The following is a 19,748-nucleotide window of genomic DNA, read 5'->3' as shown; positions in this document are numbered from 1 at the left end:
CTGAGATCATGACCTCAGCTGAAACCAAGAGTTGGAAGCTTAACTGCCTGAGCCACCCAGGCACCCTCTTAATTTCCTTTGTGGATAAATGATTGTTAGTATATTACTTGTGCTTTTTATGTCATAGCTTAGAAATCACTGCCTAATCCAAAATCATGAATTTATTCCCAGGTTTTGTGTAAGAGTTTTATAGCTTTAGCTCTTTTATTTAGATTTTTAATATCTATTTTGTGTTAATTTTTGTGTAGGATGTGATACAAGTATCTAACTCCATTTTTTTTGCATGTGACTCTTCAGTTTTCCCAATGCCATTTGTTGAAAAGATTATTCTTTTCCTATTAAAATGTACTGGAACCCTCAAAACTCAATTGACCATAGATGTATGGATTTATTTTTGGATTCTTGATTCTTTTCCATTGATCTGTGTCTGCCAGTACAAAACTGTCTTGATTGTAGCTTTTGAAATCAGCTTTGATATCAGGAAATATGGGACCTCCAGCTTTGTTCTTTTCCAAGATTGTTTTGTTCCCTTGAAATTGTTCCCTTGAAATTCCATGTGAATTTTAGAATTAGCTTGCCAGTTTCCACAAAGAACCAGCTCGGATTCTGATAGGTAATCCCTAGATCACTTTGAATAGTATTGCCATCTGAAAATGTTGTCTTCTGATCTGTGAACATAGAATGTATTTCCAATTATTTGCGTCCCCTTTAGTTTTTGTTAACAATGTTTTATAGTTTTCATAGTATAAGTTTTATACTTCTTTTGTTAAATTTATTCCTGATTATTTTTTTATATTATTACAAATGGAATTGTTTTCTTTTTTTTGAGTATAGTTGGCACAAAAAGTTATGTTAGTTGCAGATGTATAACATAGCAATTCAACAAGTTTATGCATTAGCTATGTTCACCACAAGTGTAGCTACTATCTGTGCCATTACATGGCTATTATACTGTCATTGACTATATTGCTTATGTTGGTCTTTTATTCACATGGCTTACTTCTTTCATGACTGGAAGCCTATATCCCTCACATACCTTCACCTAATTTGCCCAACCTCCCACCTCCTCCCCTTTGGCAACTATCAGTTCTCTATATTTATAGCTCTGATTCTGCTTATTGTTTATTCATTTGTTGTATTTATTCTGTAGTTTTTTTGGGATACCACTTTTGAGTGAAATCATATGGTATTTGTCTTTCTCTGACTGACTTATTTTACTTAACATTTTACCCTGTAGAGCCACCCATGTTGTTGCAAATGGCACAATCTCATTCTTTTATGGCTGAGTAATATTGCAGCATGTGTGAGATATGTGATATATATATATATATATATATATATATATATATATATATACATACACATACATACATACACATGCACATACACACACACATATTATGTATCCCACATCTTTATCCATTCATCTGGATAGACATTTGGATTGGTTCCATCTGTTGGCTATTGTAAATAATGCTGCAGTATACATAGGGGTGTATATATCTTTTCAAATTAGTGTTTTCATTTTCTTTGTAAATAAATACCCAGTAGAGGAAATACTAGATAATGTGACAATTCTGTTTTTTATTTTTTGAGGAACTTACATACTGCTTTCCACAGTGGCTGTACGAACTTGTATTTCCCCCAACAGTGTACAAAGGTTTCATTTTCTCCACATCCTTGCCAACATTTCTTATTTCTTGACTTTTTGATTTTAGCCTTTCTGAGAGGTGTGAGGTGATACCCCATTGTGGTTTTGATTTGCATTTCCCTGATGATAAGGGATGCTGAACATCTTTTCATTTGTCTGTTGACCACCTGTATATCTTTGGAAAAATATTTATTCATGTCCTCTGCCCATTTTTGAATTGGATTATTTGTGATTTTTGGTGTCAAGTCGGTGTACATTTTGGATACTAACCATTTATCAGCTATATCATTTATAAATATCTTCTCCTGTTTAGTTAGGTTGTCTTTTTGTTTTGTTGAAAGTTTCCTTTGCTGTGCAAAAGCTTTTTATTTTGACGTGGCCCAATAGTTTATTTTTAAATTTAATTTAATTTTTAAAAAGATTTTATTTATTTATTTGAGAGAGCACAAACCAGGGAGGCGGCAAGAGGGAGAAGCTGATTGCATTCTTAGCAGGAAGCCTGATGCGGGGCTGGATTCCAGGACCCTGAGATTATGACCTGAGCTGGAGGCAGACACTTAACCTACTGAGCCACCCAGATGCCCCCAAATAGTTTATTTCTGGTTTTGATTCCCTTGCCTTAGGAGACATATCAAAAAAAAATATTGCTATCGCCCATGTCAGAGAAATTACTGCCTATGTTTTCTACTAGGGTTTTTATGGTTTAAAGTCTCACATTTAGGTCTTTAATTCATTTTGAGTTTATTTTTGTATACGGTGTAAGAAAGTGGTCCAATTTGATTCTTTTGCATGTAGCTGTCCAGTTTTCCCAGCTCCATTTGTTGAAGAGAATGTCTTCCTCATTGTATAATCTTGCCTCCTTTGACATAGGTTAATTGGCCATGTAATTGTTCTTTTATTTCTGGACTCTTTATTCTGTTCCATTGATCTGTGTGTCTATTTTTATGCCACTTCCATACATTTTGATTAATACAGCTTTGTAGTATATCTTGGAATCTGGAATTATGATACTTCTAGCTTTATTCTTTTTCAAGATTGCTTTGGCTACTCTGGGTCTATTGTGGTTCCATATAAATTTTAGGATCATTTGTTCTAGTTCCATTAAAAATTGCTGTTAGAGCTACTCTACAACCCAGAAATCGCACTATTATTTACCCTAAAGACACAAATGTAGTGATCAGAAGGGGCACGTGCACCCGAATGTTTATAGCAGCAATGTCCACAATAGCCAAACTGTGGAAAGAACGTAGATGTCCATCAACAGATGAATGGATAAAGAAGATGTGGTACACACACACACACACACACACACACACACACACACACACAGGAATACTACGCAGCCATCAAAAGAAATGAAATCTTGCCATTTGCAACAATGTGGATAGAACTAGAGGGTATTATGCTGAGCAAAATAAGTCAATCAGTGAAAGACAATTATATGATCTCCCTGATATGAAGAATTTGAGTGGCAATAGGGAGGGGGGGGCTTTGGGTGGGTAGGGAAGGAAAAAATGAAACAAGATGGGATCAGGAGGGAGACAAATCATAATAGATTCTTAATCTCACAAAACAAACTGAGGGCTGCTGAGGGGAGGGGGGTAGGGAGAGGGTGGTTGGGTTATGGACATTGGGGAGGGTATGTGCTATGGTGAGTGCTGTGAAGTGTGTAAACCTGGTGATTCACATACCTGTACCCCTGGGGCTAATAATACATTATATGTTAATAAAAAATAAATTAATTAAAATAAAATACACACACACACACACACACAAAATAAATCAATAAAACCTTTTTTTTAAAATTTATCCTCAGGACAGAGGGGTAAACTTCATATAAATTTCATCATCCTATTTCTTTACTTTTTTAATTCCCCAAAGAGCAGATGCTGATTAATTATACTTTTTCCTACTCCCTTCTCAACTTATTGTCATGTCAATGCCTCTTAGCTCTTCTACTTGTGACCCTCATGCTTTTATGTCCAGACTTCCAAAATAGTTTTTCTCTCTGCTTCTTCCTTAATTTTACTCTTCTGAAGGCAGTAAGATGATCATGCCATTTCTTTGTTCAGAGACCTCAATGGCTTTCCATTACCTTGAGAACAAATGCAGAAATATGAAACTCAATCCTATCATAACTAGTACTCTTCCATTTTACATGATACTAAATGCCAGAAAGTTGAAGTGCCCACTCATTTAGCATCATACTCCTTAACAGTCTTTTCTCATACTTCATTTTGATTTCCACCTTATTCTTACTCTCTTAAGTACATGTTTTAGTCATTATTTGCAAAAGCACTTGAGTGTGAGGGCAGGAACCCTTTCTCTCCCCTTGAGTAGTGCCTGACACAATGTATATTGAATGAATTAATGACTAAGCACATACTCTACATCATTTCTCATACTTTCTTGCTTCTGTGCCTTTGTTGACTACTCCCTTCCTGTCTTTATGCCTCTAATCCCATCCTTCAAAACTCAAATTTCAGCAGCTCCCCAAACTTTTTCTTTCCACTCAGAATTGAACCTTACTTCCTCTTATAAGCATCTCATCTACCTCTATGATTGTACTGAGCCATGTGTTTTCTGTATACATCAGACTTTATCATATATGCTTTGTATATTCTGTGTGTATACCACAAAACTAAAAAAAATGCCTTGCACATTGTAAATAACAGTAACTGTGTTAAAGTGATATATTAACTGGATGATTATGGGGAATATTCAGTGCATAGTAGTGGAATCTTAACAAATGGTGAATATTAGAAAAACAATTTGAAATTTTTATTTTTAAAAAAGTTTCTGTTTTTCATTGTAGTTTTGATTTGTATTTCCCTGTTTTTCAGTTGAAAACTTTGCATATAGTAGCCTATTATCATATATATATCAGAAATCAATAAACCAAACAAAGTCCGATAAATGTTGCCACTTGAAAAAAATTGCTGTTGGTATTTTGATGGGGATTTCATTAAATCTGTAGATTCCTTTAGATAGTATAAATATTTTAAAATTAATTAATTTTAAAAATTAGTTTCAGAGGTAGAACTTAGTGATTTATCAGTTACATATAACATCCAGTGCTCATTACATCAAGTGTCCTCCTTAATGCCCATCACCCAATTAGCCCTTCCCCTCACCTACCTCCTCTCCAGCAACCTTCTAGTTGTTTCCTAGAGTTAAACATCTCTCATGGTTTGCCTCCCTATTTTCATCTATTTTATTTTTCCTTCCCTTCCCCATGTTCATGTTTCATTTCTTAAATTTCACATATGAATTAAATCATATGGTATTTGTCTTTCGCTGACTTATTTTACTTAGCATAATACCCTCTAATTCCACCCATGCCATTGTAAGTGGCAAGATTTCATTTTATCTGACCGCTGAGTAATATTCCATTGTATATATATACCACAGCTTCTTTATCCATTCATCTGCTGATGGACATTAGGGCTCCTTCCTGGTAGTACATTTAAACAATACTTGTTCTTCCAGTCCATGAACATGGAATGGTTTTCCATTTCTTTGTGTTATCTTCAATTTCTTTTATCAGTGTTTTATAGTTTTCAGAGTATAGGTCTTTCTACCCTTTGGTTAAATTTATTCCTAGATATTTTATTCTTTTTGGTACAGTTATCAATGATGTTGCTTTCTTAATTTCTCTTTCTGCTACTTCATTATTGGTATATAGAAATGCAATTGATTTCTCTATATTAATTTTGTATCCTGTGACCTTACTGAATTAATTTATCAGTCCTAGTTTTTTGGTGAAAAGTCTTTAAGGTTTTCTGTATATAGTACCATGTCATCTGGAAATAGGGAATGATCGTTTTAATCTCTTGTTGTATGCAGTTTGCTCGTATTCTGTGGAGGATTTTTTCCATCTGTGTACATTAGGGATATTGGTCTGACGTATTCTTCTTTTGTGGCACCTATGTGTGGTTTTGGTATCAGGGTAATGCTGGCCTTGTAGAATGTATTTGGAAGCTTTCCTTGCTCTTACAGTTTTCGGAATAGTTTGAGGAGAATAGGTATTGAGTTTTCTTCAAAAGTTTGGTAGAAATCAGGGTGCCTGGGTAGCTCAGTCAGTTAAGCGTCCAACTCTCACTTTGGCTCAGGTCATGATCTCGTGGTCATGAGATTGGCCCTGTGACAGGCTCTATGCTCAGCACGGAGTCTGCTTAGAATTCTCTCTTTTTGCCCCTACCCCTTGCACTCTCTCAGTCTCTCAAGTAAATAAATATTTTTTATTTTTTAAAAGATTTTATTTATTTGACAGGGAGAGAGAGATAGTGAGAGAGAGAACACAAGCAGGAGGAGCAGCAGGCGGAGGGAGAGGGAGAAGAAGGTTCCCCGTTGAGCAAGGAGCCCAATACAGGGCTCGATCCCAGGACTCTAAGATCATGACCTGAGCTGAAGGCAGACGGTTAACTGACTGAGCCGCACAGGTGGCCCATAAATAAATCTTTAAAAAAACAAGTTTGATAGAATTCATCTGTGAAACCATCTGGTCCTGGACTTTTATTTTTTGGTAGTTGTTTTATTACCAATTCAGTTTTGTTACTTGTAATTAGTCTGTTGAGATTTTCTATTTCTTCCTGGTTCACTTTTGGAAAATTGTATATTTCTAGGTATTTATCCATTTATTCTAGGTTGTCCACTTTGTTGGTATCTAAGTTTTCATAGTTATTCTCTTATAATCCTTTGTATTTCTGTGATGTTAGTTATTACTTTCTCTCATTTCTGATTTTATTTGTTTGGGTTCTTTCTCTTTTTCTTAATGAGTCTGGTGAGGGTTAATCAATTTTGTTTATCTTTTCAAAGAGCCAGCTCTTAGTTTCATTGCTTTTTTTTCCCCTTTTTTTCTTTTTTTAGTCTCTGTAATTTATTTCTGCTTTCATCTCTATTATTTCCTTTCCTCTACTTACCTTGAGATTTGTTTGTTCTTCTTTTTCTAGTTTTTTTAGGAGTAAAGTTAGATTGTTTTTTTGAGCTTTTTCTTGTTCTTGAGGTGGGCCTGCATGGCTATACATTTCCCTCTTAGCAGTACTTTCACTGTGTCACAAAGATTTTGGACTATTGTGTTTTCGTTTTCATTTGTCTCTATGTATTTTTTTATTTCTTCTTTGATTGCTTAATTGACCCATTGGTTGTTTAATATTATGCTGTTTGGTATCCCTGTGTTTTTCTTCTCCAGTTTTTTTTTTTCTTGTGATTTTTTTTCTAGTGTCATACCACTGTGGTTGGAAAAGGAGCATGATATGATTTCAGTCTTTGTAAATTTATTGAGGCTTGTTTTGTGGCCTAATATGTGATCTGTCCTACAGAATGTTCCATGTGCAGTAGAAAAGAATGTGTATTCTGTTGTTTTTGGCTAGAATATTCTGTGTATGGCCATCTGGTCCAATGTGTCACTCAAAGACATTGTTTTAGAATTGCTTTCTTAATTTCATGTTCATTTTACTCTTTAATGCTGTATAGAAATGCAGTTTTGTGTATATTGATCTTATATCCTAAAACCTTGTTGAACTCATTTTTATTTTGTTAAATTCATTTTTTTAGCTTGTACAGCTTTTCAGTGGATCCCTTAGTATTTTCTATACACAAGATTATGTTTTCTGCAAACAGATGATTTTATTTATTCCTTTAAAATCTGGATTTTTTTTTCTTACCTAACTACTTTCATTCCCTGGAACTTCAGGTACAATTAATGTTGAAGAAAAGTGGCAAGAATGGACAAGTTTTTTTTTTCTTGTTTATTGGGGAAATAATTTCATTTTTCTGCAGTGTGATATTAGGAATTCCCGTGGATGCCCCTTATCAGCTTGAGGAACTGCCTTTCTATTTTTAGTTCATTGAGTATTTTTATCATGAAACTGTTGGATTTTGTGAAGTGCTATTTTCTGTATCTACAAATGTGATCATGTGGTTCCTGCCCTTTCTTTTCCTGATAATATTAATCTGCTAAATATTTAGATATTTAGCCAACCATGCATTCCTGGGATAAATCCCACTTGGTCATGGAGAACAATCCCTTTTAGATGTTGCCAGATTTGGTTTCTCAGTAGCTTGTGGATGATAAGGGATATTGATTTTTCCTTGGATATCTTTGTCTGGTTTTGGTTTCAGGTTAATTCTGGCCTCATAGAAAAAGTTAGGAAGCATACTTTCTCATACCCTTTGGAAAATTTGTGAAGGATTGGCATTAATTCTTCTTTAAATATCTGATAGATTTTACCAGTGAAGCCATCTGGTCATGGGCTTTTATTAGTGGGAAGATTTAAAAAAAATTTTTTTTATTAATATATAATATATTATTATCTCCAGGGGTACAGGTCTGTGAATCGCCAGGTTTACACACTTCACAGCACTCACCATAGCACATACCCTCCCCAATGTCCATAACCCCACCACCCTCTCCCTATTCCCCTATCCCCAGCAACCCTCAGTTTGTTTTGTGAGATTAAGAGTCTCTTATGGTTTATCTCCCTCCCGATCCCATCTTGTTTCATTTATTCTTTTCCTACCCCCCAAACCCGCCACGTTGCATCTCCACTTCCTCATATCAGGGAGATCATATGATAGTTGTCTTTCTCTGATTGACTTATTTCGCTAAGCCTAATACCCTCTAGTTCCGTCCACGTCATCACAAATGGCAAGATTTCATTTCTTTTGATGGCTGCATAGTATTCCATTGTATATTATACCACGTCTTCTTTATCCATTCATCTGTTGATGGACATCTAGGTTCTTTCCATAGTTTGGCTATTGTGGACATTGCTGCTATAAACATTCGGGTGCACGTGCCCCTTAAGATCACTACATTTGTATCTTTAGGGTGAATACCCTGTAGTGCAGTTGCTGGGTCATAGGGTAGCTCTATTTTCAACTTTTTGAGGAACCTCCATGCTGTTTTCCAGAGTGGTTGCACCAGCTTGTATTCCCACCAACAGTGTAGGAGCGTTCTAGTGGGAAAATTTTTAATTACTATTCAACCTCTTGTTATAGTTCTGTTCAGCTGTTCTATTTCTTCTTGAGTCATGCTCAATATTTAGTTGTTTATCTAGAATTTGTCCATTTCATATACTTTATCCTAATTTATTGATATACCTTATGATACCTTTTATTTCTGTAAAGTTGGTAATGATTTTGCCCTTTCATTCCTGATTTTAGTGATTTGAATTTTCTCTCTTTTTTTGTGTGTTTAACCTAGATAGTTTGTCAATATTGCTGACCTTTTCAAACAACCAGTTTGGTTTCATTGCTTTTTCTCTACTTAAATTTTTTAAAATTTTAATTGTAATTAAATATACATAACATAAAACTTACCATTTTAATTATTTTTAAGTATATAATTTAGTGATATTAAATACATTTACATTGTTGTGCTACCATTACCACTGTCCATCCACAGAACTCTTTCATCTTTTAAAACAAACTCTACCTATTAAACAGTATCTCCCTATTCCCTCCTCCCCACAGCCCTTTGTAGACTTTATCCTATTTTTAGTCTGAATTTGAATCTACTCTACATACTTCATATAAGTGGAATCATACAGTATTTGTCCTCTTGTAAGTAGCTTACTTCACTTAGCATGTCTTCAGGGTTCATCCCTAATATAGCATGTGTAGAAGTAGCCTTCCTTTTTAAATAATTTAAATAATTTTTGAATAATATTCCATGGTAGGTGTTTGTCACATTCTGTTTATCTGTTTATCCATTTTTTAAAAAAAGATTTTATTTATTTATTTGACAGAGAGATAGAGAGAGAGCACACGCTGGCAGAGAGACAGGCAGAAGGAAAGGGAGAAGCAAGCTCTCCGTTGAGCAGAGATTCTGATGTGGGGCTTGATCCCAGGACCCTGGGATCATGACCTGAGTCGAAGGCAGCTGCTTAACTGACTGAGCCACCCAGGCGCCCCATATTCATCCTTTTTTAAAATATCAATCCCTCTGTATTTAATTTTTTCATTTTAGTATAGTTGTCACACAATGTTACATTAGTTTCAGTTGTACAACATAGTGATTCATCTTCTCTATACATTATGCTTTGCTCATCACAAGTGTAGCTAATGTGTCACCATACAACACTATTATAATACCATTGATTATATTCCTTATACTGTAACTTTTATTTCTGTGATTCATTCATTTCATAAGTGGAAGCCTGTATATCCTATTCCCCACCACTCATTTTACTTATCTGCCTTACCCGCTTCCTTCTGGCAGCCATCAGTTCTCTGTATTTATAGGTCTAATTGTGCTTTTTGTTTGTTTATTCATTTGTTTGGTTTTTAAGATACCACATGAGTGAAATCATGTGGTATTTTTCTCAGTCTGATTTATTTCATTTAGCATAATACCCTCTAGGTCAACCCATGTCTGTTTTATCTTTTGATGGACACTTGGATTACTTCTTATTTTTGGCTCTTGAAAATAATGCTGCTTTGAATATGGGTATAGAATTATCTGTTCAAGTCCTTGCTTTCAGTTCTTTTGGGTATATACCCAGGAGTGGAATTGCTGGATCATATGGTAATTCTCTTTATACCTTTTTGAAGAAACACTGTAGTGTCTTCCATAAGTGTTTCCATATTGAGTTTATATTCATACCAGCAGGGCACAGGGGTTCCAATTTCTCCATGGCCTCACCAGCACTCCTTATTTTCTGTTTTTGTTTCTTTGTTTGTTTGTTTTTTAAATTGCCATCCTATAGATGTGGAGTGGTTATCTCATTGTTGTTCTGATTCTCATTTCCCTAATGATGTATGATATAGAGCATCTTTTCATGTGCTTATTGGTCATGTGTATAATTTTGGAGGAATGTCTATTCAAGTCCTTTGCCCATTTTTTCAAATCAGGTTGTTATTTTGTTGTTGAGTTGTAGGAGTTCTTAATATAAAAAGTCTTGATATTTACCCCTTATCAGGTAAGTGATTTACAAATATTCTCTCTCATTCCATAGGATGCCTTTTCATTCTGTTAATTGTATCCATTGATGTGTAGAAGTTTTTAAGTTTGTTTTGTTGTCTTTTTGTTTTGTTTTGTTTTTACTTTTGTTTCCTTTGCTTTTGGTGTCATATCCAAGAAATCATTGCACAGTCCAATGTCATAAAACTTTTCTCCTATGTTTTTTTGTAGGGATTTTATAGTTAAGTTTTTAATTAATTTTGAGTTAATTCTTGTCTGTGGTATAAAATAAGTGGTCAACTTCATTCTTCTGTTTCTGGATATCCCGTTTCCTCAGCACTATTTGTTGGAGAGACTGTACTTTCTTAAGTGGTCTTGACACCTTTGTCAAAGATCTTTTGACTGTATACTACATGAGAGTTTATTTCTCAGCTCTCTATTCTGTTCCACCGATCTATAAGTCTGTCTTCATGCCAGTACCGCACTGTTTTAATTACTGTAACTTTATGGTAAGTTTTGAAGTCAGGAAGTGTGAGACACTTTGTTTTGATATTCTTTTTTTAAAGATTTTATTTATTTATTTGACAGAGGGAGACACAGGGGGAGAGAGAACATGAACAGGGGGAGTGGGAGAGGTAGAAGCAGGCTTCTGTCAGATCAGGGAGCCCAATGTGGGGCTTGATCCTAGGACCCTGGGATCATGACCTGAGCCAAAGGCAGTCACTTAACGACTGGGCCACCCAAGCACCCCGATATTCCTTTTTTAAAAAAGATTTTATTTATTTGAGAGAGAGAGAAAGAGAGAGAACATGAGTGGGGGGAGTAGCAAAGGGAGCGGGAGAAGCAGATCCCCTGCTGAGCAGGAAGCCTGATGTGGGACTTGATCCCAGGACCCCAGGATCATGACTTGAGCTGAAGGCTGATGCTTAACCAACTGAGCCACCCAGATGCCCCTGTTTTTTATTCTTTATTTCATTTATATCTTGCTCTAATCTTTATTATTTATGATTGACCCTTGTACAACAGAGGTTTGAACTGTATGAATCCACTTCATGCAGGTTTTTTTCAGTAAATACAGCATAGTACTGTAAATGTATTTTCCTTATGATTTTTATAATAACACTTTTATTTTTTTATTTTTAAAGATTTTATTTATTTTTTATTTGACAGGCAGAGATCACAAGTAGTCAGAGAGGCAGGCAGAGAGAGAGAGAGGAGGAAGCAGGCTCCCTGCTGAGTAGAGAGCCCGATGCGAGGCTTGATCCCAGGACCCTGGGATCATGACCTGAGCTAAAGGCAGAGGCTTTAACCCACTGAGCCACCCAGGTGCCCCTAATAACATTTTTAACATTTAAATTCAGTTAGCCAATATATAGTACATCATTAGTTTCAGATGTAGTGTTCAATAATTCATTAGTTGCGTGTAGCACCCAGTGCTCATCACATCATGTGCTCCTTCTTTTCACTACATCTGTATCATTGGGGTAAATACCCAGTAGTACAATTGCTGGGTTGTAGGGTAGCTCTATTTTTAATGTCCTAGAGGAACATCCATAGTGTTTTCCAGAGTGGCTGCACCAGCTTGCATTCCCACCAACAGTGTAAGAGGGTTCCCCTTTCTCCACAACCACTCCAACATTTGTTGTGTCCTGCCTTGTCATAGCCATTCTAACTGGTGTAAGGTTGTAATGTTTTCTTTTCTCTAGCTTACTCTGTTGTAAGAATACAGTATATAATGCATATAAAGTATGTGCTTATCAATTATTTATGTTATTGGCCAGGCTTCTGGCCAACAGGCTGTCAGTAGTTAAGTTTTTGAGGAGCCACAGTTATACGCAGATTTTTGACTGCACCAGGGTTGGCACCCCTAACTGCACGTAATTCAAGGGTCACCTGTACTTTCTTCTTACTTTGGGTTTAGTTTGCTTTCCTGTTTCTAATTTCTTGAAGCAGTAGGTTAGGTTGTTGAATTGAGATCATCCTTCAGAGACTTTAAATGCTGGGTTTTTAAAAATAGTCTTTGCCAAGTTTTCTCATTTTCTGGGGAGTGGGTCCACAGAACTCATGATCTCATCCCAAAAGTGGAACTCTATGTGGACACTTTTTATCATAAAAGCAACCACATTTAGGTTCTTGAATATCCTTCTAGAGACATATTGCATATTTCTGTGTAAATGATCTTTTATAACACTATATACCATATTTACTTTTCTGCCTCTTGAATTTTTGACTTAGTGTCTAGACTTTTGTTTCATTTTTGTATGTAAAGGGATGCCTCATTCTTTTTGATGTCTCCATAGTATTCTCTCTTATGAATCTATGTTAAAGTTAAGCATGTAAGTTGAGCATTTAAGCTGTTTCTAGTTCTTTTATGAAATTGTGCTCTAATGAATATTCTTCAACCATATACATCATTTCGTACATATATAAGTGTGGATAAAATTGTTCTAAGTGGAATTGTTTTCAAAGTGTGTATCTTTTTAAATTTTGTTGGGTGTCCTTAAATATTAGCTTTTATGGGCACCTGGGTAGCTCAGTCAGTTAAGTGTCTGCCTTCAGCTTGGGTTATGATCTCGGGATTCTGGGATTGAGACCCATGTTGGGCTCCCTGCTTAGTGGGAGTCTTCTTCTCCCTCTCCCTAGACCCCTCCCCCTGCTCGTGCTCTTTCTCCTCTCTCTCAAATAAATAAAAATCTTTTAAAAAACCAAATTTTAGGGGCGCCTGGGTGTCTCAGTGGGTTAAGCCTCTGCTTTCGGCTCAGGTCATGATCACAGGGTCCTGGGATCGAGCCCCGCATCGGGCTCTCTGCTCAGCAGGAAGCCTGCTTCCCCTCCTCTCTCTCTCTCTCTGCCTGCCTCGCTGCCTACTTGTGATCTCTCTCTCTGTTGAATAAATAAATAAAATATATAAAAAAACCCCAAATTTTAGCTTTTAGTAGAAGTTATTCGAATTTACATTGCTGCTAACAATGATTGATTTGTTGGTTTCTCCATACCCTGTCAACGTGGTTGCATCCAGTTTTTAATTGGTAAAGCCTGTAATGAATTACATATAGAGTGGGATTTTCTTAAATGAAATAATTTTTCTTATAGACTGTGTGTGTGTATGTTAGAAGACTCAGTCTCTAAAGTAGTAAATACCAACTTGAACATAGGTAAGCAGGCTCATTTTGGGGGATCAGGAATTGATCGATATATTCTTTTAAATCAGAAAATAGTTTTTAAAATGTTTAAGGAAGGTTAGTTCTGACTGGAAGTTTTAAATTCTAGTAGCATAGAGCACATTTGGCAAAATGTGAAACTGCCATTTTTGTAACTGATGATGTTTCTGTGTGGTTCTGAAAATGCTAGGTTTTAAATGTCAAGCTGTGTTTTAGAAGAGTGCTTTTTGAGCCCTTGTCACCAACTAACTGCTAAGTATCTTACCTTCAAGATGGTAAAAATAACCTCTGATACTATGGCAATATGATTTAATGCTGACATTTTTACTTTATGGAATTTTAACATTGTAAATACTTCAAACTAGTCAGCTTTTTAGAGATAATTTAGTAAATTTAGTTTGGCCAATCCATTCTTAGTATCAAAGAACTCCACTCAGTTAATGAGTCAAAATATTTTGAACATTTGTAGAGCCTACATTTCAGGAAATTCTGAAGCTCTAGATTTTATTATCATAATTACCTTTGAATCAGTAACTGTTTCTTTATTCATTCAACAAATATTTATTTATTCTGTATTCACTATGCTTTTCAAACTGGGAATATAATACCTAAGAAGACAGATACCATCTCTGCCCAAATGGAGTTTATATTCAAATAAGAACAAATAGTAAACCAGTAATGAAATAAGTAAACATGATAATTTTGAATTTTGAGAAATGCTATGAAGGATATAAACAGGGTGGGGTAAGAGAAGGAGTGACTGAGGAGTTGCCAGGAATGGGTGTTCAAGAAAGGTTTTGAGGAGGTGGCATTTGGTCTAAGATTTCTTCTAAAAGATGAGAATAAGCCAGCTGAAGAATGGCTGGAATAAGAGCATTCTAGGTGGTAGAAATGGTACAGTGGCTCAAGGAGTTCAAGGAAAAAAAGGAAGGCCAGTATGGCTTATAGCTTAAGGAACAAGAGTGAGAATGGAATGAAATAAGACGGCAGAGATTCAGGGGCTATCTCTCTTATAGATCTGTTGGGAGTGCCATGGGAAACAATTGAAAATTTTTAAAGCAAAGTCATAATACGGTCTGAGTTTATGTTTAATAGAGATCAATTTAGCTTTTTTTGTGGAGGATAGAGTTATAAGAGGCCCAAGTGACTGCAGTTAGGCTGTTGGTAGAGTCTGGACAGAGATACTGGTAGAGATTTGTATAAATGTGGTGGTAGTGAAATGGATGGAATTGGACTGACTTGAGATATATTGTAGAGGTAGAACAGACAGGATTTAATGAATGGCTTCTTTAGAAGTAGGAGGCAAACCATAAGAGACGCTGAACTTGAGGAAACTGGGAGACAGGCATTAAGGCGGGCCCTTGATGTAATGAGCACTGGGTGTTATATGCGACTGATAAATCAATAAATTCTACCTCTGAAACCAGTAAAAAAAGTAGGAATGAAGAAAAGGATTTCTGAGTTTTATTAACTGAGCAACTAGGTAGGTGGTGTTTCCATGTATTAATAAGAGGAATACTAATGAAAGAACAGAAGAGGTTATTTTGGTTTGGTGGGAGGGCAAGTTGAGACTCAAGTTCTCTTTTGACCTTAAGTTTGAGATTCCTGATAGACATCCAGGAAGTCTAAGTATAGGCAGTTTGAAGCTGGGCTTGGAGTTCAGGTGAGAAGTTGGAACTAGAGAAATAAATATAAAATTTGTAAGCATGGAGTATATTTAATCAGTAAAACCACATGTTCTTTTCACTTTCTAACTTCTCAGAGATCAGGATGCATCTTGCAATGTCAGCCAGGGAGCAATAAAAATATAGTTGTCATTTGCTGTTTTTCAGTGCACCCAGGCAGATTGCCAGAATCAGACCTTGCAGGATGGTTGTCACCAGGTGGAAAAAACTTGGAGAAAATATTGGAACACTCTTTTAAGCCCCCAAAACCAAATGTCTTAGAGGAAGAGGGCAAGGAAGCAGTATATCATACATGATATGGACTTTCCTTGAAGCAGGAACCAAAAGTAGGTTAGGTTTATGTAATTGGGACCCCAACACTAGTATCTTTTAAGAAACATTGCATTGCCAACACTCTGGCAGTAAAGATGATATTGTGTGAAAAAACATAGTTATCTACAGCTCTTGAGTAGAAAAGTAATTCAGAAGAGTAGGACTCCAAATGTAAAATTTTAGAAATACTTTCACTACTTAATTTTGTTTATAGTTACCATTTCATGTTTATAAAAATGATGTATGATCAAAATCTGCCTACATCTAAAACTCAATCGTAGTAAAATAAAAAATTCTAAGTGTTAAGAACACATTATGTTATACATAGCTTAATAGGCCTAGTTTATTCTTAGGAATATATAAAAAATGTTTGTTTTAGATTTAATGACTTTTCATTGAAACACAGTGGGTGATAATTAAAGATGGGAAATAAATGGGATCAACTAGGTCTGAGTTTTCATATCAGTTTTTATAGAATCTACTGTGTACACAGACTGCCTCACCAGACGTCCTCCCATGCTTCAAAACTCAGTTCAGGTATCCTTTACCTCAGAAGATGCCTTCTCTAACATCTTTTATCTTCATTCTAGTGGCTGAGTAGATTTTGAGGCCATAAATTAGCAAAATGGTACTCACTTTACTGACTGTAATCTTATTTTCCTTCTGTTTATGCTAGTAGGGAGAAATGTGGAAGGTTATTGTAAATGTTTACTCAGAAGAAATGCTGGAGTGATAGTAGGAATAAAATGTAGCAAATGAATCAGACAGTGAAGAGCCATCTTAATTTTCTGGTAATCTTTGGTAACCAAACATTTTCATCTCCTATCTCCCCACCTTTTTTTTTGTTTTTTAAGGAATGGCCAGAAGAAAGGACAGTAAGCGTGAGCTCTATTCGGGTAAATAAATTTATTTTCGTCACGTTCAGGGATTTACTATAGCTTCATTTCATCAAAAAATTTATACTTTTCCTTTCCCCCAGTCTTAAGCCTATTGCCTCCACAAAGTCAGAGTGAAATGTTTGCCTCCTGAAGTATTTCCAGTGACTTTTATGTGAATTTGTTGGCACATACCCTCTACAGTCTTCTCTAAGATAGAGCTATTCACAGTTTGACTCTTGCTCTTGGATCTGTGCATTGTCTCATTTTATAGTACAGTTGCATGTATTCAAAGTGTGACTGTAATGAGGGTGATTTAACAAAACCTAACACAGTTGTCTCATTATTATAGAAACTCTGCTGTGTACATATTTAATGGAGGCAGTAATATAATAATTTCTGCTCCCGTGTTATCCATTTTAGATGTTGAATTTGTAGAGCATGGGGATGATGACCCATTTTATAATACTTGTTCAGTTGAACAGCTAAAATTTTTTGCCAGTATAATAAAAGGAATGTTTAACCCTTAAAGTTTGGGTACTTTCTGGTTTGGATGTTACTTTAGTGCCTGAGTTCCAGTTAGGAACCTGGCCCCTCTCAGCTAACTCTTGGTATGTGCATTCAGGACATTGGGAACTTTTCCTAGGCAAAGAAGAAGAGGTAGAGAATATGCATAGTAAATATCTGATGAGTAATTTTCCGTTTTTTGTGCCTGCAGGGAAAGAAATGGAACTGGTATTTGGACTATTTATTTTCAGAGGGGTTACAAGGCTTGAAACTTTTCATAAGAAGTAGTATTCATCATTCTTCTATCCCCTGATCAGAGGGCTTAAACTGCAGCATCAACATTAAGCGAATTTTGACTGAAACGACTGACCATACCGGACTAAATTCTTTTCCTTGTTGCTAGAGAGGCCAAGTGGTTCAACTTGAGTTTCCATTATCTTTGCATCAACAGATTGCCATCCTCAGGGAGTATTTGGACTGGCCTTCTATGCGTGCCCCAGGAGAGCCTCAGTGTGGCTAACTTTATTTTTCAGGATCTAGATTCTTTAGCCCACTAGTAAAAAATGACTTCATCATCAGGCTCTGCCTTCCACCAAATTATATGTAGATATATCTGTTATGTGACAGGATTTTTCACATTCTTGTCGACTGTAAGTTGCATTGATGGAAGAGAGCAGGTAATATATAGTGGCAGTTAAGCCACAGACATGCTCATGCAAAATGCCCTGCCTCTGAAACCTCTGGGGATATTGCCATTTTCCTTATTGTGAACAACAGTGTCAGCATCTTCAAGTTAACAGGATATAACATTTCTAACTCTAACTCATTGGTAGCTTCCTGGGCCTTATCACTAGTAGCAATTTGATAAGAGAAGGAAGTGGAGAGGATTGCGGGATAATCTAAAATGTTCCTATTTAGTCCAGTTTGATTTCAGAAAACTATACTATTTTGTGTGTGTATGTTTATGTTATATGCCCATTTTTAAGTGGTCAGGCCCAAGTAAACAGACTTTATTTTCGGGGATAATTCTGAAGCTTTAAAAAAATTTTTACAGTAGCTAGAATATTTTGCTGAAAATTCAGCCTCACTACTACCGAGTAACTTCTCTTCTAGTAAAATTCATATCACTTGAGAGAAATTAAGCTGATTTTACTTTCGTTTTTAAGGGCACATTCTTATGGTTCTTGTTTTTTCTTTAAAGCAAAACAAAACTCTGTATTATTAGGTAGTGTTCAGACTAGAATCCAATTCATTTTTTGATTCAATATATATTTATCTAGCTTACTGTGTGGCAGATATTCTTTTGTGTGCTGGTTGTATAGCTGTGACCAATACAAAGTACTGCTTTTGTAGATTTACTACATCCCTTTGGAAAAGGCAGACAATAAAAATATAAGCAAAAATATAGTATGAGGTGCTATAAGGAAGAAGCAAGGATTAGGGACAGAATATTGAGAGGGTTGCTACTTTAAGGCCTGTTTGAGGAGGTGACTTATGCAGAAGCCCTAATGAAATAAGTGTATGAGCCATGTGAAAATTTGGGGAAAGAGCGTTCTGGGCAGAGGTAAAAGCAAGTTGTAAAAGGCCTAAAAATGATAACTTAATTGGCATGTTTGAGGACTAGCAGAGAGGCCAGTAAGTTTACAATATAGTAATTAAAAGAGAAGAGTGGTAAGAATGAAATAGAGAAACCAGAGAGTAGTTCATGATGTGTTATGGATAGATAATAGGGAGCCATTAGAAGGATTGAGAGCAGAGTGATATGATTTGATTTACCTGTATGGAGCTGTAGTTTGAAGGTTATACTGAAGAAGATTAAGGGTTAAAGCAGAGAGACCAGTTAAGTTATTAGAGTTCTAGGCAAGAGTCTTTGACTAGTGTGGTAGATGATGGGGAGGTAGTTGGAGAGTGGATTTAGGTTCTACTTTAAACGTAGAGAAGATAGGATCTGTGTTAGCTTGGATATGAAGAGAGGGAAAGAGAGGAGTAAAGGGTAACTCCTAGGTTTCTGACATCCTGGCATACTGGAGGAGGAACAGATTTGGAGGGGTGTGGATTCAGAAGCTCTCTTTTGGCCATATTAGGTTGGAGGTGCTGAGTAGACAGGCGATATCCAGGCCCAGAGTTCAGGGTACATATTTGGATTGGCAAAATTAATTTGGGCATCATTAATGAGTAGCCATGACATCTTAGGAGATCACTTAGTGCTGCTAGAAAAAAGAAGATAAAGACAGCAAAGAACTGAGTCCTGTTGTGTAAGCCAACATTAGGAAGTAGAAGAAAAAAGGAGGAACCAGCTAAAGACTGAGAAAGACCTACCAGTGTCTAGAAGAAAAGTAAGAAGACTGGTTGTGCTGGAAGCCAAGTGAAAAAAGTGTTTTGAGCACGAGAGGGAGTATTTATTGGTGTGGAATGTTGCCTATATACCCAGGTAAAAAACTTTTAGCTGCTTTGAAATGTGATAGTGTCCCCGATAGATAACCTTTCTCACTTAGAAAGTTCTCTTTCGTTTTTAAGTTTGCAGTCCAAATAATTTTCCATATTTTTATTCAGAACACAATATTTTGGTCATTAAGATCAAGTGGAACTTTCACTTGTGAGAAGGATTTGATTATTTTTCATGAAATTTAATCCCCAACAATCTTCCAGTCA

General features: G+C 36.0%; 1 protein-coding gene across 3 annotated transcripts in view; it reads left to right on the top strand.

Annotated features, from left to right (window-relative positions):
* Window positions 1-19,748, top strand: part of CENPI (centromere protein I) — a 98,088-nt gene that overhangs the window by 57,469 nt on the left and 20,871 nt on the right. For 2 of the 3 annotated variants that reach the window (XM_032881759.1, XM_032881762.1), the window contains 2 exons: window positions 16,569-16,610; window positions 17,308-17,932. The exons of the other annotated variant lie outside the window; for it this stretch is intronic. In XM_032881759.1, the coding sequence (XP_032737650.1) occupies window positions 16,569-16,610; window positions 17,308-17,409 (144 nt within the window). In that variant the 3' untranslated portion in view covers window positions 17,410-17,932. Of the gene's footprint in view, window positions 1-16,568; window positions 16,611-17,307; window positions 17,933-19,748 lie in introns of those variants that run through there. 3 annotated transcript variants of the gene reach the window in all.

Source organism: Lontra canadensis, unplaced genomic scaffold, assembly GCF_010015895.1.
Source record: "Lontra canadensis isolate GAN:19392208 unplaced genomic scaffold, GSC_riverotter_1.0 scaffold77, whole genome shotgun sequence".
NCBI lineage: Eukaryota > Metazoa > Chordata > Mammalia > Carnivora > Mustelidae > Lontra > Lontra canadensis.
Note: the sequence above shows the minus strand (reverse complement) of the source record. Positions and strands in the feature narration are given on the sequence as shown.